Source organism: Polyodon spathula, chromosome 5 (assembly GCF_017654505.1).
Source record: "Polyodon spathula isolate WHYD16114869_AA chromosome 5, ASM1765450v1, whole genome shotgun sequence".
Classification (NCBI taxonomy): domain Eukaryota; kingdom Metazoa; phylum Chordata; class Actinopteri; order Acipenseriformes; family Polyodontidae; genus Polyodon; species Polyodon spathula.
Window position 1 is genome coordinate 6,543,488 of NC_054538.1, and position 24,850 is coordinate 6,568,337.

Sequence of the window (24,850 nt, forward strand, 5' to 3'; positions counted from 1 at the left end):
TGTGTTACAGTCCCTGCGATGCACATTGTAATTGAATGTGTTTATTCTCCTGTGTTACTGCGATGCACATTGTAATTGAATATGTTTATTCTCCTGTGTTACAGTCCCTTTTAAAAAATGCACATTGTAATTGAATGTGTTTATTCTCCTGTGTTACAGTCCCTGCGATGCACATTGTAATTGAATGTGTTTATTCTCCTGTGTTACAGTCCCTGCGATGCACATTGTAATTGAATGTGTTTATTCTCCTGTGTTACAGTCCCTGCGATGCACATTGTAATTGAATGTTTATTCTCCTGTGTTACAGTCCCTGCGATGCACATTGTAATTGAATGTGTTTATTCTCCTGTGTTACAGTCCCTGCGATGCACATTGTAATTGAATGTGTTTATTCTCCTGTGTTACAGTCCCTGCGATGCACATTGTAATTGAATGTGTTTATTCTCCTGTGTCACAGTACCTGCGATGCACATTAATTGAATGTGTTTGAATGTGTTCCAGTCCCTGCGATGTTTAATGAATGTGTTTATTCTCCTGTGTTACAGCCCCTGCGATGCACATTGTAATTGAATGTGTTTATTCTCCTGTGTTTTATTCTCCTGTGTTTACAGTTCCAGTCCCTGCGATGCACATTGTAATTGAATGTGTTTATTCTCCTGTGTTACAGTCCCTGCGATGCACATTGTAATTGAATGTGTTTATTCTCCTGTGTTACAGTCCCTGCGATGCACATTGTAATTGAATGTGTTTATTCTCCTGTGTTACAGTCCCTGCGATGCACATTGTAATTGAATGTGTTTATTCTCCTGTGTTACAGTCCCTGCGATGCACATTGTAATTGAATGTGTTTATTCTCCTGTGTTACAGTCCCTGCGATGCACATTGTAATTGAATGTGTTTATTCTCCTGTGTTACAGTCCATTGTAATTGAATGTGTTTATTCTCCTGTGTTACAGTCCCTGCGATGCACATTGTAATTCTGTGATGCACATTGTGATGTGTTTATTCTCCTGTGTTACAGTCCCTGCGATGCACATTGTAATTGAATGTGTTTATTCTCCTGTGTTACAGTCCCTGCGATGCACATTGTAATTGAATGTGTTTATTCTCCTGTGTTACAGTCCCTGCGATGCACATTGTAATTGAATGTGTTTATTCTCCTGTGTTACAGTCCCTGCGATGCACATTGTAATTGAATGTGTTTATTCTCCTGTGTTACAGTCCCTGCGATGCACATTGTAATTGAATGTGTTTATTCTCCTGTGTTACAGTCCCTGCGATGCACATTGTAATTGAATGTGTTTATTCTCCTGTGTTACAGTCCCTGCGATGCACATTGTAATTGAATGTGTTTATTCTCCTGTGTTACAGTCCCTGCGATGCACATTGTAATTGAATGTGTTTATTCTCCTGTGTTACAGTCCCTGCGATGCACATTGTAATTGAATGTGATGTTTATTCTATTCTCCTGTGTTACAGTCCCTGCGATGCACATTGTAATTGAATGTGTTTATTCTCCTGTGTTACAGTCCCTGCGATGCACATTGTAATTGAATGTGTTTATTCTCCTGTGTTACAGTCCCTGCGATGCACATTGTAATTGAATGTGTTTATTCTCCTGTGTTACAGTCCCTGCGATGCACATTGTAATTGAATGTGTTTATTCTCCTGTGTTACAGTCCCTGCGATGCACATTGTAATTGAATGTGTTTATTCTCCTGTGTTACAGTCCCTGCGATGCACATTGTAATTGAATGTGTTTATTCTCCTGTGTTACAGTCCCTGCGATGCACATTGTAATTGAATGTGTTTATTCTCCTGTGTTACAGTCCCTGCGATGCACATTGTAATTGAATGTGTTTATTCTCCTGTGTTACAGTCCCTGCGATGCACATTGTAATTGAATGTGTTTATTCTCCTGTGTTACAGTCCCTGCGATGCACATTGTAATTGAATGTGTTTATTCTCCTGTGTTACAGTCCCTGCGATGCACATTGTAATTGAATGTGTTTATTCTCCTGTGTTCTCCAGTCCCTGCGATGCACATTGTAATTGAATGTGTTTATTCTCCTGTGTTACAGTCCCTGCGATGCACATTGTAATTGAATGTGTTTATTCTCCTGTGTTACAGTCCCTGCGATGCACATTGTAATTGAATATGTTTATTCTCCTGTGTTACAGTCCCTGCGATGCACATTGTAATTGAATGTGTTTATTCTCCTGTGTTACAGTCCCTGCGATGCACATTGTAATTGAATGTGTTTATTCTCCTGTGTTACAGTCCCTGCGATGCACATTGTAATTGAATGTGTTTATTCTGCACTGTGTTTATTCTCCTGTGTTACAGTCCCTGCGATGCACATTGTAATTGAATGTGTTTATTCTCCTGTGTTACAGTCCCTGCGATGCACATTGTAATTGAATGTGTTTATTCTCCTGTGTTACAGTCCCTGCGATGCACATTGTAATTGAATGTGTTTATTCTCCTGTGTTACAGTCCCTGCGATGCACATTGTAATTGAATGTGTTTATTCTCCTGTGTTACAGTCCCTGCGATGCACATTGTAATTGAATGTGTTTATTCTCCTGTGTTACAGTCCCTGCGATGCACATTGTAATTGAATGTGTTTATTCTCCTGTGTTACAGTCCCTGCGATGCACATTGTAATTGAATGTGTTTATTCTCCTGTGTTCCTGTGTTACAGTCCCTGCGATGCACATTGTAATTGAATGTGTTTATTCTCCTGTGTTACAGTCCCTGCGATGCACATTGTAATTGAATGTGTTTATTCTCCTGTGTTACAGTCCCTGCGATGCACATTGTAATTGAATGTGTTTATTCTCCTGTGTTACAGTCCCTGCGATGCACATTGTAATTGAATGTGTTTATTCTCCTGTGTTACAGTCCCTGCGATGCACATTGTAATTGAATGTGTTTATTCTCCTGTGTTACAGTCCCTGCGATGCACATTGTAATTGAATGTGTTTATTCTCCTGTGTTACAGTCCCTGCGATGCACATTGTAATTGAATGTGTTTATTCTCCTGTGTTACAGTCCCTGCGATGCACATTGTAATTGAATGTGTTTATTCTCCTGTGTTACAGTCCCTGCGATGCACATTGTAATTGAATGTGTTTATTCTCCTGTGTTACAGTCCCTGCGATGCACATTGTAATTGAATGTGTTTATTCTCCTGTGTTACAGTCCCTGCGATGCACATTGTAATTGAATGTGTTTATTCTCCTGTGTTACAGTCCCTGCGATGCACATTGTAATTGAATGTGTTTATTCTCCTGTGTTACAGTCCCTGCGATGCACATTGTAATTGAATGTGTTTATTCTCCTGTGTTACAGTCCCTGCGATGCACATTGTAATTGAATGTGTTTATTCTCCTGTGTTACAGTCCCTGTGATGCACATTGTAATTGAATGTGTTTATTCTCCTGTGTTACAGTCCCTGCGATGCACATTGTAATTGAATGTGTTTATTCTCCTGTGTTACAGTCCCTGCGATGCACATTGTAATTGAATGTGTTTATTCTCCTGTGTTACAGTCCCTGCGATGCACATTGTAATTGAATGTGTTTATTCTCCTGTGTTACAGTCCCTGCGATGCACATTGTAATTGAATGTGTTTATTCTCCTGTGTTACAGTCCCTGCGATGCACATTGTAATTGAATGTGTTTATTCTCCTGTGTTACAGTCCCTGCGATGCACATTGTAATTGAATGTGTTTATTCTCCTGTGTTACAGTCCCTGCGATGCACATTGTAATTGAATGTGTTTATTCTCCTGTGTTACAGTCCCTGCGATGCACATTGTAATTGAATGTGTTTATTCTCCTGTGTTACAGTCCCTGCGATGCACATTGTAATTGAATGTGTTTATTCTCCTGTGTTACAGTCCCTGCGATGCACATTGTAATTGAATGTGTTTATTCTCCTGTGTTACAGTCCCTGCGATGCACATTGTAATTGAATGTGTTTATTCTCCTGTGTTACAGTCCCTGCGATGCACATTGTAATTGAATGTGTTTATTCTCCTGTGTTACAGTCCCTGCGATGCACATTGTAATTGAATGTGTTTATTCTCCTGTGTTACAGTCCCTGCGATGCACATTGTAATTGAATGTGTTTATTCTCCTGTGTTACAGTCCCTGCGATGCACATTGTAATTGAATGTGTTTATTCTCCTGTGTTACAGTCCCTGCGATGCACATTGTAATTGAATGTGTTTATTCTCCTGTGTTACAGTCCCTGCGATGCACATTGTAATTGAATGTGTTTATTCTCCTGTGTTACAGTCCCTGCGATGCACATTGTAATTGAATGTGTTTATTCTCCTGTGTTACAGTCCCTGCGATGCACATTGTAATTGAATGTGTTTATTCTCCTGTGTTACAGTCCCTGCGATGCACATTGTAATTGAATGTGTTTATTCTCCTGTGTTACAGTCCCTGCGATGCACATTGTAATTGAATGTGTTTATTCTCCTGTGTTACAGTCCCTGCGATGCACATTGTAATTGAATGTGTTTATTCTCCTGTGTTACAGTCCCTGCGATGCACATTGTAATTGAATGTGTTTATTCTCCTGTGTTACAGTCCCTGCGATGCACATTGTAATTGAATGTGTTTATTCTCCTGTGTTACAGTCCCTGCGATGCACATTGTAATTGAATGTGTTTATTCTCCTGTGTTACAGTCCCTGCGATGCACATTGTAATTGAATGTGTTTATTCTCCTGTGTTACAGTCCCTGCGATGCACATTGTAATTGAATGTGTTTATTCTCCTGTGTTACAGTCCCTGCGATGCACATTGTAATTGAATGTGTTTATTCTCCTGTGTTACAGTCCCTGCGATGCACATTGTAATTGAATGTGTTTATTCTCCTGTGTTACAGTCCCTGCGATGCACATTGTAATTGAATGTGTTTATTCTCCTGTGTTACAGTCCCTGCGATGCACATTGTAATTGAATGTGTTTATTCTCCTGTGTTACAGTCCCTGCGATGCACATTGTAATTGAATGTGTTTATTCTCCTGTGTTACAGTCCCTGCGATGCACATTGTAATTGAATGTGTTTATTCTCCTGTGTTACAGTCCCTGCGATGCACATTGTAATTGAATGTGTTTATTCTCCTGTGTTACAGTCCCTGTGATGCACATTGTAATTGAATGTGTTTATTCTCCTGTGTTACAGTCCCTGCGATGCACATTGTAATTGAATGTGTTTATTCTCCTGTGTTACAGTCCCTGCGATGCACATTGTAATTGAATGTGTTTATTCTCCTGTGTTACAGTCCCTGCGATGCACATTGTAATTGAATGTGTTTATTCTCCTGTGTTACAGTCCCTGCGATGCACATTGTAATTGAATGTGTTTATTCTCCTGTGTTACAGTCCCTGCGATGCACATTGTAATTGAATGTGTTTATTCTCCTGTGTTACAGTCCCTGCGATGCACATTGTAATTGAATGTGTTTATTCTCCTGTGTTACAGTCCCTGCGATGCACATTGTAATTGAATGTGTTTATTCTCCTGTGTTACAGTCCCTGCGATGCACATTGTAATTGAATGTGTTTATTCTCCTGTGTTACAGTCCCTGCGATGCACATTGTAATTGAATGTGTTTATTCTCCTGTGTTACAGTCCCTGCGATGCACATTGTAATTGAATGTGTTTATTCTCCTGTGTTACAGTCCCTGCGATGCACATTGTAATTGAATGTGTTTATTCTCCTGTGTTACAGTCCCTGCGATGCACATTGTAATTGAATGTGTTTATTCTCCTGTGTTACAGTCCCTGCGATGCACATTGTAATTGAATGTGTTTATTCTCCTGTGTTACAGTCCCTGCGATGCACATTGTAATTGAATGTGTTTATTCTCCTGTGTTACAGTCCCTGCGATGCACATTGTAATTGAATGTGTTTATTCTCCTGTGTTACAGTCCCTGCGATGCACATTGTAATTGAATGTGTTTATTCTCCTGTGTTACAGTCCCTGCGATGCACATTGTAATTGAATGTGTTTATTCTCCTGTGTTACAGTCCCTGCGATGCACATTGTAATTGAATGTGTTTATTCTCCTGTGTTACAGTCCCTGCGATGCACATTGTAATTGAATGTGTTTATTCTCCTGTGTTACAGTCCCTGCGATGCACATTGTAATTGAATGTGTTTATTCTCCTGTGTTACAGTCCCTGCGATGCACATTGTAATTGAATGTGTTTATTCTCCTGTGTTACAGTCCCTGCGATGCACATTGTAATTGAATGTGTTTATTCTCCTGTGTTACAGTTCCTGATGCACATTGTAATTGAATGTGTTTATTCTCCTGTGTTACAGTCCCTGTGATGCACATTGTAATTGAATGTGTTTATTCTCCTGTGTTACAGTCCCTGCGATGCACATTGTAATTGAATGTGTTTATTCTCCTGTGTTACAGTCCCTGCGATGCACATTGTAATTGAATGTGTTTATTCTCCTGTGTTACAGTCCCTGCGATGCACATTGTAATTGAATGTGTTTATTCTCCTGTGTTACAGTCCCTGTGATGCACATTGTAATTGAATGTGTTTATTCTCCTGTGTTACAGTCCCTGCGATGCACATTGTAATTGAATGTGTTTATTCTCCTGTGTTACAGTCCCTGTGATGCAGATTGTAATTGAATGTGTTTATTCTCCTGTGTCACAGTCCCTGTGATGCACATTGTAATTGAATGTGTTTTTCTTCTCCTGTGTTACAGTCCCAGCGATGGCACATTGACTTGCAGCCTTGGGCCAGTCCGAATCATTCCTTGAAGGATGAAGCAAAGCGGTTCCTGGATTATATCACTAGTCCTCAGGTGGGTTTAATTTTTTTAAAAATACATTTATCTGCAATGGTCATAGCAAGAAGAAGCTGGTTAAAAAAAGAAAAGTTAATGTTCCTATTCATTGGGACCCTGCTTGTACAACTTTATACAGCTAGGTCAGGCCCAATGCAAAGATCAAACAGTAAACTAGTATCTGAACTGGAAACATTACAAACATACAGGGTCCCCTTTGCAAAACACTAAAGCATGTCATATATTCAGAGATGTTAAGTGTTCCAGCTAGATAGGGGTATTCTGGTGGTTTTCTCTCTGTAGTGGTCATTGAGCCTTTACTAGCAGCATTAAAACAACAATTGAAAAGCTCTGTTTCATTTTTAGAAACTTGTATCTAATATATAAAAGGAAGACGGGACTACATGCATATAGCAATATTTCCCAGCTCCATACATCCCAAATGGTCCTTGTTGTCTCTTAATACCCTAAACTGCATCACTCCATTCATCCTGACCGTTGGTAAAGATTCAGGATCCTGCAAACTCCCTGCTTGAATCTTCTCGATAAGATGAGCCTTCAGGGCTTTAAAAGAAGCCTTTATAACCACCATGTATGTGCACAGTTACCTTTTTTGTTTTGTTTTTGCTTTTCAAAGGAGACAGCTTTATTAGAAATAAATTCTCTGTCAGATTACAAGCACCTGTCCATGACTAGATATTGCTGATTCATGCTCTGTTGCTTATTACCATTCCTTACACTACTCTCTTTATTACCAGATCACTGAGGCTAGAACTGAACGCAAGTGCTTGAAAAGATATTGTATTAAACTGATATTATGCAGCATAAGGAATGCATTGTTATATAATGAACGGTTTAAACAGCGACCTCTCAATTCTGTTAATGCACTCTACAAGTGCACAGCTTTGTCCAGCAGAGCATGGCTGTAAAGGTAAGTACTGAAATATCACCCACTGTTGTAACAGTCCTTCTGGATGATGGTTTGAGGCACATGTGCTCCTCTGATCCTATGAGACCTGTGTGTGGCAGTCAATTCAATCCACCCACCACCCTCAAGGAGCCGTTTCAGTCTTTGGTGGGCATGGACAGGATCATTTCACTGGTACTCATTGTTCTAAATTCAGACTTTCTGACAACATGGTGGGGTTTTGTGGACACTGGCTAGAAATATATGCCTCTGGATTAAACCTACTGGTCATTTTTAAATAAGTGAACTCATCACAGCTTCTGTCATTCAACAGATTTCCTGTGGAAATGCACTGGAGAAAGGAGTGATTAATAACCCCTGGATCACAGGGTCATCCTGGCTGGCCTGCCTGGATGGGAGATACAGCCTGGCTCAGCAAATTAAGAGGAAACAATGCCGAGTGTATTCCCTGGGGTAAGAGTGGATTGCAAGGCCTTAGCCTATGTTACCCAAAATGTGATTAGGTTGTAATGTTAATTGGATTGCTACATGCATTATTGCCAGTTTATCAAATGCAGTTGGAAAGCCATGACTGACTTAAACATTAATGCCACTATTTAGAGAGTAAAAGCAGCCAATGTTCTGTTACAGCTGCCATTTTGTAATGAATCTGAATAAGTGGTCCTTGTTAGACCCGATGAGAGACAACACAGGTGTGCTGGGGTGGGATAGATAATCCATACTGAGCTCTCGCTGTTCTCCAGGAGAAGTGGATAATGCCTCTTTATTCACCCCCTTAATATAATTATACTTCATAGTTTGTATGTGTCATGTCAACAATCCTTTGCCTCTTCATGGAGATCTCATCATATATACTTAACCCTTAAATTTACAACGATAGGACCCTGGGCTGCATTGGGCAATGAGAAGCACCAAGTGCTTAGTTTAGGGCAGGTTTGAAAACTGCTCTAACGTTACTGATACAACCCACAGTGATGGAAAGTGAACTGTGCCAAAGCTGTGAAATGAGAAGAATATTTTTCTGGTACTATTGGTTATTCAACCAAAATGGCTTAAATGCAAATTATCAAAACATTGTCTTTTTTTTTTTTTTGTTCTAGAACCAGCATTTAAGTGTAACAACTAACTGCAAATCCGAAAATATGATATAATAAAATTGGCTGGGTTTCTAACGGATATTTGTTCACACAGCTGGGTTATGTATATTTGTTTCCAAACTGCCAGTCTGATCCTATTGCTGTGGAAGATAAGTGCTATTGAAATATTCATGTAAAGAAGTGGACTCATTACACATCACACGTTTACTAATTTAAAAAAAAAAAAGAAAGATACCGTAGTGTATTTATCTATGCATGAGCTACTGAAGGCAGACAAAGCTGTTTCCCGAATTTGCAAAACACATGAAGTACTCTAGCTAGTTTTAATCAATTTACCCTCATCTGTACACCATTACACAAGACTCTTTCAGCTTGGCTTGTTAATGTTAGCGGATGTCTTCCTTATGTCTACTCACAGCAAAGTTAGGCTTTGTTATATTCCAAGTGTCTATTCACCTCTTGAGATGTATTCTATGTATATTAGTTCATGCAATAAGCACGTTGCTAAACCAGGTAGTAGAACTATTTTTATACATAGTGGCATCCTGCTGCAATTTCTAAAAGAATAAATCAACAATCCACATGAAAGATACAACAGAATTATCTATTTCTGTCAGTACAGTTTTTTTCTTAATAACATTGATTATAATGTCAGTTGCCCATTTTGCAACATGGAAAAAAAAACTGAAAAAAACCTCATCGGCAAATAACAACGAAAGCTGGCAGATCGACTCACCAAATTATTAGCAACAAAATTCCAGTACTTGAATTAACTGATAAATATGGAAACCCTTTTTCTCAAAGAAAGGTTCCACCTTTGAGAAATGTGCACAATGCAGTATTCTCTTACAACACCTCATAATACGCATACAGATGGATTAATGTCAATTGTATTGCTATACACAGAGTTGAATTTTAGTGTTACAGGAGGCTGAAGTGTTCGTAAGAAACATATTATTTTACCATTGCCGTAGGGATGCTTTATTGACCCACTTATTATCATTACAGAGTACAGTAAAATGAGAGGAGCAAACTGAGGGTTGTACATTTTTGGATGGTGGTATTAAATTTCATCCCTGTTTTGGTCATTCAATTGGACCTTGTAATGTACATATGAATACAAATTATTGGTTTTAACATCTATCCAAAATTGCCAACCTCAATAGTTACATCATCAATGTGTCAAATGTTCAAATGTTATGTTGACTGTGACTGTCAGTACCTAATACTTTCTCTGGTGATAAGGGAATTCAACTTCCATTCAGGACTTCAATTTGTTCACCCATGAAAACCCCACTAGGAAAGCCTCCCTGTGGTTTTCCTAATTAGCTTTATCTCTGAAATATTTACAGACTAAAATGAATATGCCTCGGTTTCATTTCTAACAGCCCTTTGGGAAAATAACTTGAAAGCCATGATCTGTACTTTAAAGCATTGCTTTGACAACATGAGGTATCTGGTTTTTATATTCCAAGAGATCTACAAAATAAAATGCGTCTCAGGAGATTGCTCAATAAGAAATCGTGCTGTGGGAAAAACAACTACTCTACCTCCTCTGCACAAAAAAACAGGAGATGAACTATAAAATATAACTAATAAATTCAAATGTATTAACAACAGGGTGCACATGACCTAACTGATAACTGCACAGAGTGTAACAACTATAAATGGAACATAATACAACATACATATTTTAACAACTTAATCTGCAGGAGTTCATTGTTGTTAATCTTGGCCTTTTTTCCACTCTGCTCAGTGGGTGACTCTGCGGGTAAAAGTTCCAGTCTTTGGCTCTGGGGCTGTTTAAAAAAAGCTGCTTTGGATTTTTAGTGTCCCTTCTTCATTTCTTTTTTCTTTAGTATATGTGTCAAAGTGGCGAGTTATTTCAGAGACGTGCAATCCTCGGTGCCACGGCCTCTCCCGTCCGGGTCAGTGAGCTTGGGTGCCATAGCTCAGTCCCCTTCCTAAATGACCGGCTTCCACCTACCCTAAGGAATACATTGTCATGCCATTTGATTAAGGGTACTCTGTTCCTTTTACACAGTGTCCTCACAGGTCGGAAGGGATATCTAACACCAGGAAAGAATCATTTGATCTCTGTCACAGTATAGTGTGCACTTCCGATAATAATAAAAAAATAAGGTTGAAATACAGCAGCTGAATGACACTGATGTAGTTGATTTTCATTGGTTAATTGGCCTTACCATGGTGCATACAGCACAACTGTTGGATGAAAATGGTGGGTGAGTGGAATCCGAGCCTGATCCACTTTATACAGCCAAACTTTATGATCCAGCTCCAGTGAAACTAAACTCCATTCCTTTTTTTTTTTTTTTTTTTAAATCATGTTAATACAATGTGCTACTGATCTTACGGTCTGAAGTGCTAAGTCTGAAATTTTTTTTAAGTCAGTTTGCATAAAAATGATGCAGCATACATTTATCAATTTAAATGTTTAAAATTTCCAGAAGAAATCATTGTTAATTCAAAATCTTGTATCAGTTATCCCCCCCTGAGCCAGGGATAAAAAAAAAAGCTGAGCCAGCGAAACCACACCCATCCCTCCCATCAAATCACACCCTAACTAACAGTGATGCTGAGAAAGATTTCCACATCACCGTCAGCTACAGTACCTCCAAGCAGTAAAAGATGCTGGTCTTTATTTCAAACGGTACACATTTTATGTACAGTGCCTATAGGAAGTATTCACTCCCCTTGGACGTTTTCACAGTTTGTTGTGTTACACCCTGGAATCTTGATGCATTTAAATTGGATTTTTCTCCTTTGATTTACACAACCTACTCAACACATTAAATGTGTTAAAAATGAAGGGGGGGGATCAATTAAATAAAAACCTGAAAAATCTTCATTAGACAAGTACTAAATAAGCTCAGGTGCAACCAATTGCCTTCAGAATTCACACAATAAGTTAAATGGAGTCCAACTGTGTGCAATAAAAGTGGTTCACATGATTAAATACACCTGTCTCTGTAAGGTCCCACAGTTGGGTAGTGCATTCAAAGCAAATATACTACCATGAAGATCAAGGGGCTTTCAAAACAACTCTGGGATAAAGTTGTGGAAAGGCACATGTCAGGGGAGGAGTATAAAAAGATTTCAAAGGCATTGAATATCCCTTGGAGCACAGTCAAGTCGATCATTAAGAAGTGGAAGGTATACGGCACCACCCAGAATCTGCTTAGAGCAGGCAGTCCTCCCAAACTGAGCAGCCGGGTAAGATGGGCATTGGTCAGAGAAGCCACCAAGAGCCACCAATGACAACTGTGAAAGACCTACAACATTCCATGGCTGAGATGGGAGAAACTGTCCATGTGTCAACAATAGCTCAGGTACTCCACAAATCTGGCATGTATGGAAGAGTGGCAACAAGGAAGCCATTTCTGAAAAAAGCCCACGTAAAATCCCACTTGGAATTTGCAAAAAGGCAAGTGGGAAACTCTCAAAAGATGTGGCAAAAGATTCTGTGGTCCAATGAAACAAAAATTGAACTATTTGGCCTAAATGCAAAGCGTTATGTCTGGTGCAAACCCAACACAGCACATCACCCAGGTAACAACATCCCTAGTGTGAAGCATGATGGTGGCAGCATCATGCTATGGGGATGCTTTTCATCGGCAGGGACTGGGAAGCTTGTCAGGGTAGAGGGCAAAATGGATGGAGATAAATACAGGCAAATCCTTGAGGAAAACCTGCTTCAGGCAGCAAAAGACCTAAGGCTGGGACAGAGATTCACCTTTCAGCAGGACAAAGACCCAAGCACGCAGACAAAGTGACACTGGAGTGGCTTAAAAACAAGAAAGTTAATGTCCTAGAGTGGCCCAGTCAAACCCCGGACTTGAATCCGATGAGAATCTGTGGCAAGACTTGAAGATTGTTGTCCACCAACGATCCCTATCCAACTTGACAGAGCTTGAACAATTTTGCCAAGAAGAATGAACGAATATTGTACAATCCAGAGGTGCAAACCTGGTAAAGACTCACAGCTGTAATTGCTGCCAAAAGGTGGTTCTACCAAGTATTGACTCAGGGGGGTGAATACTTATCCAAACAAGTGTGACCAGGATGGCTTTGCAGCGGTGACGTCAGACCAGAAACAAATATCAAAACAGTGAATGGCGGGGCAAAACTGAAGTGCAATGGCGCTCAGTGTTTTATTAAATAAACACTAAAACAAACAGTTTGAACAAAACAAGACAAAACAAAAGGCACGTTGGCCAAACAAATAAACAAATAGCAAAACAACAGTGATTGTGCTGGTGTATAAATCAGCTTTCTTTTTATATTCTGGCCAAGGGGTTAACTAGCTATTAATTAAATTACCTTATTACCCCTCGGCTACAGTCTGCATGAGATTAAATAAGGGATGCGTGACTGTCAGCTAGTTAAATAGTCAGTAGCTGATCAGTCACGCATCCTCACAAGGTTTTCAAAAATAAAAACAATAACCTGGCGGAGGGCATCTTGCTCGTCTGGCCAAACAATACATAATAATAATAATAATAATAATAATAATAATAATAATAATAATAATATCGGACGGCTTTTGCTATCGCATTAATATATAAATAATAAACAAAGGGGTTGGACACGTCGCCACACCAAGACATTTAATTTTTTTTTATTTTTCATTAACTGTTGCTTCACAATAAAAATGATCTGGCCTCTTCAAAGTGTTGAGTAGGTTGTGTAAATCAAAAGAAAAACAAATCCCATTTAAATGTATCAAGATTTCAGGTTGTAACACAACAAACTGAAAACGTCCAAGGGGGGTGAATACTTACTATAGGCACTGTATGTGCAACAAGGAGTGAGATTGGGATACCTAACATTAACAGTAAATGTTAATGTAAACATCCTAAGTAAAAATATTTGTACAATGCAATTACCAAATCCGGTTTTACAGTATATGACGGATTGTGAGATGTTTTATTCAGTAGCTGGCTATAATTGAGAGGGTGTTTTCATCTCCAGGAGATGAAGGCTTATCCAAACTCTGTCAGCCATGAATAATCCTTAATAGACCATAGAAAACTGTCTGAACTTAAAAATAGACTGAACCGTGCACATTAGGAATAAATCTTAAACTGAGGGAACACAATCCCCAAGTCTCCCCTGGTGTGCCATACAGTGGCCTGAAACGAAGTTCTATGCCATAGTGTGGCTTTGTGTTCCCTCAGCTTTAAAGAAACCCATTCCAGAGACCAGCGGTTTGTCTGTCTTTCTTCATTGCATTGCAACATTCAGCCAATGTACATTCGGTCATTTTGTTTCACCTATCAAAGTGTTGCACCCCCAGATTGTCTGATGCATATTTCTCAAACTCTCCACACTGCAGCTTCATTCTCCCTGGGCTTGTAGGAAGATATTTTGCAAATACAGTACAAACACTGATTCAGTTTATTGTGTGCACAGGATAAGAAAACTTAATTTAAACGCACAGGTTAGGCCAGTGCTCTGTGATGGAGCAGCCACTGTGATTGAATTGGCACCTGTTCAATATCTAGCAGTAGTGACTACCCAGGCAGTGTTACTTGAGAGGCATATAATGGTAAAGAAAATTAACAGACTCCATTTATCTGCCTCCTCAATATACAATAAGTGGTGTATTTTCCCATTAGAGAATTGGGTAATTGGATTAGTTTGGCCCATATTCCAAACGGGCGCTGTCTACTGACACAGACCCCTGGAACAATGTAACAGTACAGCAGATTTCTTTATATAGGACTTTTAATGAGGTTTTATAATGGATTTAACAGATTATTATTATTATATTATTATTATTATTATTATTATTATAATAATAATAATAATAATAATAATAATAATAATAACAACAACAACAACAACAACAACAACAACAACAACAACAACAACAACAACAACAACAACAACAACAACAACATAGCCCTTGTTTAGTACTGTAAGTGTGAGTATCTTTTGGTTTTGTGTGTGTTGCAGGCTGGGGAGTGAGGACAAGCAGTTGGAAGTGAGCTTGGCCAAGGCAGGCTGTGAGGTCCACTGCTTCAACCCCAGTATCAAAGTGCCACACGTTCAGGAGGCCAAGCAGCTCTGGCACCACCGACTGTCCATCGACTGGAGGGACCCCAACCCTGCCATCCCGCCAAACAAACAGCACAGCAACACCAAAAAGCTGGGCGCCATCTTGAACGACTTCGGTCACAGAAAGGTAAGATCAGAGAATTTGCATTCCAAAATGCATACCGAAAAACAATTTCCCAAAGACCTACTTAGCGATGCTGCAAGTAAAATAAAATAGAATACCCTGATGGATGGCCTGTGTTTGCCTTGCCATTGTTCTTCAGTCAGAAAGGCCCTCAGCCAATGGCAATGGCCTTTTCTGCCTTTGAACCAATCGGAAGAGGGCTTTTCACAAACAGCAAAGATCTGAAGTAGCCTGGTTCCATATAGAATACAACAAATCGAATTGTTTTTCTCACCAAATTCAATCTGGAAAAAGTATCCAACAATCAAGATGCTTATATGAGTGTGACACAGTCTTGAAATCCTGAAACGAGAGGTTCCTGTTAACATAGCCGTGGAGGCACTCTGCAAACAGACTTGATGATTTTGTGCTTTTGTGAGTACTGTCTTTAATGCCACAGTCTCGGGAAGCTACATTTTGCTTTTATTATTAAAACCAATCAAATCAATTCAATTAGCTTTGCTATGAATAATGAGACAGCAGTCATTAGTGACTGAACCGGAGGTAGGAGAAGCAGTGGGATGTGGTCCTAAAGACGGAAGGAGGTGTTGCAGGTAGAGCTATGCTTCAGCTATAAAAGTGCTTGATCTAAGTGGTGAATAAAGTGCTGGTCAGATCAAGTTACCTCAACCTGTTGATCCCTGTTTCTGCACCTGGATTTCTATTCACATTACTACAATTTATTTAAGAATATATATATATATATATATATATATATATATATATATATATATATATATATATATATATACATACATACCTGTAAGTGTACATATCGAGAGATGAGTGTTTCCTAATCACATGGTACTGAATATAAAGGCTGTCTGTCAGTATGTCACACTTACATTTTAACATGGCTACAGCTGAACGGGATAACAGATTTCACAGTAAAAGCCATGACCTGCTCAGCTTTGAGACAAAGCATTTTATGGTTTGCATTGATTAAAGACTTTCTCTTAATGAAATCTACTTACAAAGTCTGTGCAAAAAATATTTAAAAACATCTGAAATGATGTTTCAAAAAATTGATTTGGTACTGTATAAGATTACAACAGGGGGTGGAACAGAGCAGCTCCCTGTGGGGGCACAGGGCTGTCACTTTTCGACTGGCATGAAGATGCTAATGTTTTGCAGGAAAAAAGTGGAACGGAAATATCTGAACATCTGTTAGCAAATCGTCACAGCAAATACATCTAACAGCAGGCAAACTAGATTTGAAATGTGTTTGGATAGCAAATGCATACTTGTTTTCTTTAGCGGATGTTTGCAGCTGGACAGCTGTTACGGGATGTCACAAGGGTTAAAGAAATGAAAGGCTGCAGACACGTGGCAAATCGAAATTGGCATTAGCTTGGCTGCTAAAACGCTCATTTTTTAAAGGGACACGCAGACAAACAGCATGGCAGACTGAAGTTTACTCTGACCATGTTTTGCAAGTGTTTCTGCAATTGCGTTTTTTTCCATGCAAGGAGCTGTGATTCAGAAAGTGGATGCCAAAGTACCCCATAGCTTTCTGACATGACAGCCATGTAGTTTTGTATAAAACCTGTTTAGAGTTACTTTACCATGTAAGGATGGCATACTTCATTGAATCTAGACAACATGTAGTTGATCCACTTAAAGAACAAGCATTATATCGTTTATGTTGGATGAAAATACAAAATAGCTTTTCTTGCTTGAATTTGCTATGAAATACGCCATCTCTCTCTATTTCTCACACAAAGCAATTTGTATGAGAACTGGACAAGGAAAATAGCCTTACCCTTCACTTAAAAAAGTCCCCCCCCCCCAAAGGGTTAAATGAGTGGTAATTATTTATTTAATGCCACAAATTGGGCATTCACTCAAAAACAAACAGGGCGTGGATAAATGACACACAGAGATTGGCTGAACCAAATCACATGAGCGTGCAGTAAGGATTGTCTTATGTATTGCTGGAGGCGAATCACCTTGAAGATCAATCAATTTCCTTGGCTTGATTTTCTTTAGTCTCAAAAGCTCGTTCTTTTTGGCCAAGGCGATGGTTCCAATACATATTATTATTGAAAAATGAATTCTTTGAAAGCAATGCTTATTTGCTGGAATTCTGTCTAACTATTATTAAACAAAAACAAATATTGGTGGGTAACAGGATTTGATAGTTTTGAGGGCTAATATTCTGTTTGCCTTTCACATAAATCTCCTCAAGGTAAACTGTGACCTTTAATTGTGCCTCTGGCATTATTAATCACAGTTAAATGCATTTTGGGTCTGACAGCACTGAAAGGGCCATTATATTAATCAAGATAGCTCAGTCATTTGTCATGTGTCCCCCTCCACTACCAAGATAACTCACACTATGTCAATCATAAGCTAAAGCCTGCTGTCCAGACTGCAAGGGTAACCCAACCAAAGTGCTTATTTCCAGTAGAGTCCTGGCTTTTTCCTATTTAATACTTGTCAGGAATTACACTTATTTATTATCTACAATGTTTTGTTTTTTATGGGATAAACTTACTAAACATATTGACATGTCATGCATTTAAAACATAATTATAATTATGTGCCCTTGATGATTTAATCAGAGAATACAATATTGTTTTGTTTTCAATTATTTTTTAAATGGAAGACTTACTGACTTACTGCTTCCCCAGTGATAAACACATAAACAAACAGATATTTATATGCTGAGCAAACAGGTTCTCACATGTCAGGAGTATAAATTGTATAATTATTAGGAAAATTGCATCCTATGTGAACTGTGTTATATATTTCCTGTTCATGTCTATTCTACATATCCAGACATTGATAAAGGCATCAGTGAATTACCAGCTTATTATTGCATCAAGGTTAAAATGAATAGACTTTTACTGCATTTATATTGGGATCAAATGCCTTCTTATTTAAAGATACATTTTATTTACAAATTCAAGTCAGTCATGTGCTCTGTGTTTGCTCCAAACTATACAAATTTATATATGGGATATTGGGGAAAACAGTATGTTAATGACACTGCCTGTGTTTTGTTTTGGAAAAGATATATTGAGGATGTGTTATTAATATGAAAGGCATCTGAGACTGATCTGTTTTTGTTTAGAGATTACATAAACAATACGAATTCAAACTTAAAATGTACAATGGAATATAGCTAGGACACATTTAGATTGGTTAATTTCAGTAGTAAAAGAACGTCGTGAACTTGTAGAAACTGAAGATTAATGATTCGACTACACAAAGAATAACTTTTGTCATGGATTATAATTATACCTCCATTAACATTAAAAGAATAGTCTTGATACTGGAATATGATCTTCAACTTTGGCCCTTTGTTACCTCTCCGCCTAGAGTTTGTTTTAGACATGGCAGGAATATTAAGGATGTGTTAGTCGCGTCTATGTATAAATCAATACCATCGAATGACAATTGGCTTACTAAAACAGCACATGGTTACTTTCGGTGTTAAAGATGTGTTTATTGTTCTAATACACACAATACCAGATATTTTAATCATCCGCACTCTGGTCGTAAATACATGATACAAAGTTTTATCAATTGCAATACAACTTATGTTTGTATGTACAGTGCCTTGCAAAAGTATTCAGACCCTTCATGAAATTACAAAATGATGCATACACATTTTTAAAACTTAATATTTTATTCAAAACTTGAATGCTCAAACCGAAGACTTCTAAGGGTAAGATAAGTTACAGTAAATGTCAGCAAAAACTAAAGAGAAAACACTGAAATATGTTGATTGAATAAATATTCAGACCGGTCATCTCAACATTTGGTGGAAGCACCTTTGGCAGCAATTACAGCTGCAAGTCTTTTTGGGTAAGTCTCTACTAACTTTGCACACCGACTTGGTGCAATTTGTGCCCATTCTGATTTGCTCAAACTCTCAAGCTGCTTGGGGATCACTTATGGACAGCAGTTTTCAAGTCTTTCCACAGATTCTCAATAGGTTTCAAGTCAGGACTTTGACTGGGTCACTCAAGGACATTCACTTTCTTATTCTTAAGCCACTCCAGTGTAGCTTTGGCTTTGTGCTTTGGATCATTGTCCTGCTGAAAGGTGAATTTTTGCCCCAATTTTAAGTCTTTAGCAGACTGAAACAAGTTTTCCTCTAGTGTTTGCCTATACTTTGCTCTATCCATTTTTCCTTCAATCCTAACAAGCTTTCCACTCCCTACTGAAGAGAAGCATCACCATAGCATGATGCTGCCACCACCATGCTTGACTGTAGGGATGGTTTTGACTGGGAGATGTGCTGTGTTGGGTCTGTGCCAAACGTAACGCTTGGCATTTAGACCAAAAAGTTCCAATTTGATCTCGTCTGACCACACCTTTTGCCACATTTTTGCAGGATCACTCAGGTGCTTTATTGCAAACGCCATGCAGGCTTTGAGATGGCTTATTTTTAGTAATGGTTTCCTTCTTCCCACCCTGCCACACAGGCTACTTTTGTGAAGTGTTCTGGATATTGTTGACAGATGCACATTTTCTCCCATCTCAGCCATTGAACTCTGTAGCTCTTTCAAAGTTGTTGTTGGCCTCAGAGTGGCATCCCTCATCAGTTTCCTCCTTGCCCCGCTGTTCAGTTTGGAGGGAGAGCCTGATCTAGGCAGTGTCTGGGTGGTACAATGCAACTTCCATTTCTTGTTGATTGAGTAGACTGTGCTCACAGGAATATTCAGAGACTTCGATATTTTTTGTACCCTTCTCCTGATCTGTAGTTTATCCCTGACTTGCTTTGAAAGCTCCTTGGTCTTTATGGTCACTTTTTAATTTAGGTTTTCCACAGCAAAGGGTTTGCATACTTATACAATCATGACTTTTCTGTTTTTATTTCATATTAATTATCTATTTACTTCTTTCTTTTTGTTTTTGCCTTGAATGTGTGGAGTAGGTTGTGTATAACACAATAATTCCTACTTCACAGTGTCATGACTGCAAGCTTTAAAGCAACAAAATGTGAAAACTGTGAGAGGGTCTGAGTACTTTTGCAAGGCACTGTATATATGCTTAAATGCCATTGTGGCTTAGTTTACTAGATAATGAATCTTTGTATGCCATCTTGAATCTTCAGGTGTGCCAGAAAAAAAAAAATTTTGAGTGAAAACATGCATTGTGATTTTTGATAAACTATATCAGTGGTGGCTGGTGACCTTTTTGAGAAGTGAAGGTACATGCTGTACTGCACATGGCTGTAGTAATCAATTTTAACATTTAATCACCAATTTCTGATATCAAAAACTGTATTTTGGATGCCAACAATTTTGTCAGATTTTATCAAAAATAGAATTCTGGATATCCAAAATAAAATTTTTGAAATAAATAAATTAATTAAAAATAAACAGGATTGAAAGCAAATTGATAGGATGTACTTACTCCTCATCTAGTCTCCAGCCAGAATGGGATCCAGGGGCCTGCAGTCAGTGTAGATTTACAGGCTTGTCTTAACAGATTCTGCACGCTGCTCTGCCTTGGCAGGCAACAGCTGGGTTTCCTACAGGCTAATGATATATGATGAAAATCCATCCCTCTTTTTCCTTTTGTTTAAATCTAGTGCCTGCTGTCTTGCCTGTAGAGATGGTAATTGGAGACAATGCTAATGAAAGAGCATAGCAAAATAACTAAAAGAATAAAGAATGGTCTCCTTTACTGACACTTGATGTAATCAGCATGAAACACGCCCACACTGTACACCCTCAGTCTCATTACAAAGCTCTCCATTAAAACATTCTGACTGATAAATGCACTCCTTTACTCTTCGGTTCCTACTCCTCATTGTTTTAGGCACCTAATTAGAAGAAGGGAGTGAGCTGGCTCTTGGGGTATGATATGGGTTTCCAAACTATTTTGGAAAGAGACCCTTGTACAGCGAGTGTTTCGCTACTTTAAACACCTGGATATACAAATGTGAATGCACTGGATACTTTACCGTGACTATTTAACTGAAGGTTGTGTGGTCTATTTCATGACCTGATTGCCGAGGAACAGATCTCTTCTTATATTTCTGGCAGCTCAAAGAGTCTGTTCTGGCCAGACTAAAGACATGTGCAAACAGTTAGAACACAGTACAATCCAGCTGCCAGTGGCTTTACTCACACTTGAAACAGCAGATTCATTTCTTCAGGGTTATTAAAGAAGGTTGGAATAGTGTAAGCCCACTGCTATGAAGTTAACGCAACATTAAGATTTCAAACTAGTGGTATTCAATCCAGCCCTGTGGGTTACCATTCAGGTGAGCTAGTGACAAAGCTTCACTCCCAGCCCCTGGTTAGTAGATGATATCTATCTTTTTGTTTTTGTCAGGCAAGCAGCTGTGTATGAAAAGTAAGAATACTCGATTGTTCAGTGGGCGCACAGAGCACCTGGATGATATCTAATACGGTTCTGTTACTATTTCCCAGGATAGCACAACCAAATGGAAATAATTTCACTTCAAGCTGGGTCTAGCTGGGTACAGTGCTGCCACCCTTACCGCTTACTACCAACTCAGGCAAAGACACATCAAGGTTAACAGACTTGCCCAAAATCAGTTAGTTGCAATTCACACCCAGATTCAAGAAGTTTCCTGTGATAACAACCCCTGGCATAAATTAACCAATTTGAAAAAAAAGGTGAATTTTGATTGAAAAGAGCATTAGTATGATAAAAGCTTACTCATTATGTATTGAGATGCCACGAAGTATCACAAATATACTGCCACAAATATAGCTAGACAGATTGTCGAATTGTGCATAGCATTTATCTTTGTGATCTTTTGGAATTAGTATTTTTGGCAGCACTAAAGGATATTTTTCATATATTATCATTTTTCATATATTATTATTATTATTATTATTATTATTATAATATTAATAAACCGCATTTAATGCACAGAATTAATCAGGGGTGAGTTTATGTTTATCAATCGCGCGCAAAAAAAAAGAAAAGAAATAATAATAATAATAAAATAACTATATTCTCACTCACACTTGCTCTATACAAGCCAACTTCCCCCCTTCCAGAATTTGGCAAAATATAACCTTTTTTCAACAAAAGTCTCATAGAATTTGTTTTTCTAGTTAAGAAAAGGCCTAGACTCCCAAGAGAACCCATACCAATGATTGGAACTATGAAATGTGTCCTTTTGGGTATGTCTGCTGGCCTTCTTGTGTCTCCGTTTGGAAAGAAACTGGATGCCACAGGAAATAATAAAATACATTTTGTTTAGGACAGGATATCTGCTAAAGCTGCTTGCAAAAAAACCAAATAAATAAAAAACAAAAAAAACTGGTACACTGGCACGTCTTTTTGGGATTGTGTAAAGTGACCCTGCTATGTGACAATACCAAGCCTCATCATGGAGCTGGGCACAACAAAAGACAGTGAATAATAATCTCCATATATACCCAAGGTAACACACACACACAAACACTTACCCCACTGGCCTAACATGAAGTGCAGTACTCAAAGTACAAAATGTTTATTCAACTACATTGAAACAGCAGCCAAAAAAATGAGGTTATGTAAAGAACAAAGCATTCCTCCATTAAGCTTTTTACAATGATAATGACAGGGTACGTCTTTTCTTGTTCTTATTGTAATTGATTACAGGCGTTCTAGTTGAGCAATTGATTAATAAAGGCAAACAAATTATAAATATATTTGAGGACCTTTCCTTAACCTTTTCCTGAGATTAATAATACTGGAGCTTTAATCGAAGCGTCCAACAACCAATGAACCAACTCACAATTACACCCATTCCTCCATAATCTAGGAGAGTTTCATTAACTTCCCCCCAAAAATAACAGTTTCATTTTCCAAGATTTTTATTGACCTAGTGCCCTGGAATGCTTGTTCATGAAGAATCCAAGTGTAAATTGGGTTGTTATGGTACATACATAGACATATAAAACACTTCAATTACCCATTTGCTTGCTTTCTTTCCTTTCTCAGATCGACGTTCTCAAAGCCGACATGGAGAGCGCGGAGTGGAAGATCCTAGAGAACCTGGTTCTGGAGAATGTCATCGATAAGATCGGGCAGCTACTGTTTGAGGTGCATCTGCACTGGCCGGGGTTCGAGGTGAGTGGGGATGACAGCACGGTCGTGCGGTACTGGTACAGCCTCTTGAAGGAGCTGGAGAGCAGCCACTTCCGCCTCTTCCACAGCCACAGGGATGACAGCAAACCGCAAGTGTTCCTGCAGAAGAACCTCCTCAACGCCAGCAGCAGCTACACCCTCAGCTGGGTGAACACCAAGTGGAGGCATAAGTAAGCGTGCAGTCAGATTGTCCAGGGTGGACAAAGGGGTGGTTGAACCTAGCTTCCAATAAGACAGGAAAGGGAGCCAATTTCACTTCTTCTTGTGACTCATTGTTGCAGCAGGAGTGTATTGGGGAGAATTTTCTTTTAGGAAGAGCCCCTTGTGTCTATCAATAAAATTCAAGCAAGGAAAAAGCCTTGAAGTCACATTAACTCACTTAATGAGAAGCAGATTGCAGCCTCGACCAAGCTTCCCGTTTTGCTGTTTCTCTGCAACAGCCTTCCTTTGAAGTTACCTTACATCGTTTTCAGTGACGCCAATAGGCAGCAAATGTTGCGGATGCCTATTCAGCCTGGCATCAGAATTCACGTGACTAGTTAAATCGTGCTTCACATCCAGCTCAGCATATGTGGTGCAAGCAGCACAGTTCTCTTGATGAAGTCATTCTTAAAAAAGAAACCTGCTTGCAATAATGCGATGTGGCAGGGGGGCATTAGTTTGAAGTAATGCATCTCATCTGCAGAGTCTGTGGAGCAAGTCCAGAAAACACAGCACATTACCCCTGCTTCTGAGGGAGGGTAATCTGGAAGACATTAGGATACTGACTCAATTTTAATCTAAAGTACAGTATACTTCAAACTGCCACTGGAGGGGAACTTGGAGATGCCACACAGGCTATACATTTCAGGAAAGCAAACACTATAAAAGAGTTGTCAAATGAGTAATTGATTATAAGCAGCAGTATTTGGTCAGTTCTGTGTAGTGAAAGTTTGAATGCCAACAGAATGCAGGGCACACATGAGCAGTATGTACTGTGACTCGCTTTGCTACAATATTGTAGAACACAATAGACCACACAGCAGGCTATGTACTCGAATACAATGTGCAGTTAATGGCCCCAAAAGTTTTGCATCACATAGAATTTTATGATTTAGACTACATTTTTTTTTTTTTTTTAAGGTATATGAACATTTAGATATTTTATTTAACATCATTTAATCAAACTACAAAATGTTAAATCGCAAGTCATAAGTCACCAGAAGGCATAATAGTGTCACAATTTTTGCTTTTCGTTAAGTATATAGAAAACTACAAAGCTGTATTTAATTCAATGTGTTAGTGTGACATTATTCAGCATGTTTTATTCAACGTTATGATGCAAAACTTTTGGCAAGAGCTGTGCACAGGCTCACCCAAAAGCCATAAAAGGGGTTGCCAATACATTCAAAGCAAATAACCCTCTTTACCCTTTTACTGCTTGTACACTAAGCCCATTCACTACCAGGTCAGCTGTTTAACTAGGATTGAAATCAACCTTCCTTCAGACTCAGTCACTGAGTTTCACAACTAACTGTTCCAGTGCAATCTTATTACGCAGCACAGGCATTAAATGCAAAAACGTATGATTATTATTTTTCAATAAAATATTAATACCATTCGATGGCATAAGTCTGTATGTTTTGTCTTTAATAGGTTAAAAGTTTAAAAAAAAAATAAAAAAAATCATCAT

General features: G+C 38.7%; 1 protein-coding gene across 1 annotated transcript in view; it reads left to right on the forward strand.

Annotated features, from left to right (window-relative positions):
- Nucleotides 1–24,776, forward strand: part of LOC121315488 (methyltransferase-like protein 24) — a 36,857-nt gene extending 12,081 nt beyond the window's left edge. The window contains exons 2-5 of the mRNA XM_041249616.1: nt 6,756–6,854; nt 8,078–8,217; nt 14,841–15,069; nt 23,032–24,776. Coding sequence (XP_041105550.1) covers nt 6,756–6,854; nt 8,078–8,217; nt 14,841–15,069; nt 23,032–23,352 — 789 coding nt within the window. The 3' untranslated portion in view covers nt 23,353–24,776. The remainder of the gene's footprint in view (nt 1–6,755; nt 6,855–8,077; nt 8,218–14,840; nt 15,070–23,031) is intronic.
- The last annotated feature ends 74 nt before the right edge of the window (nt 24,777–24,850 follow it).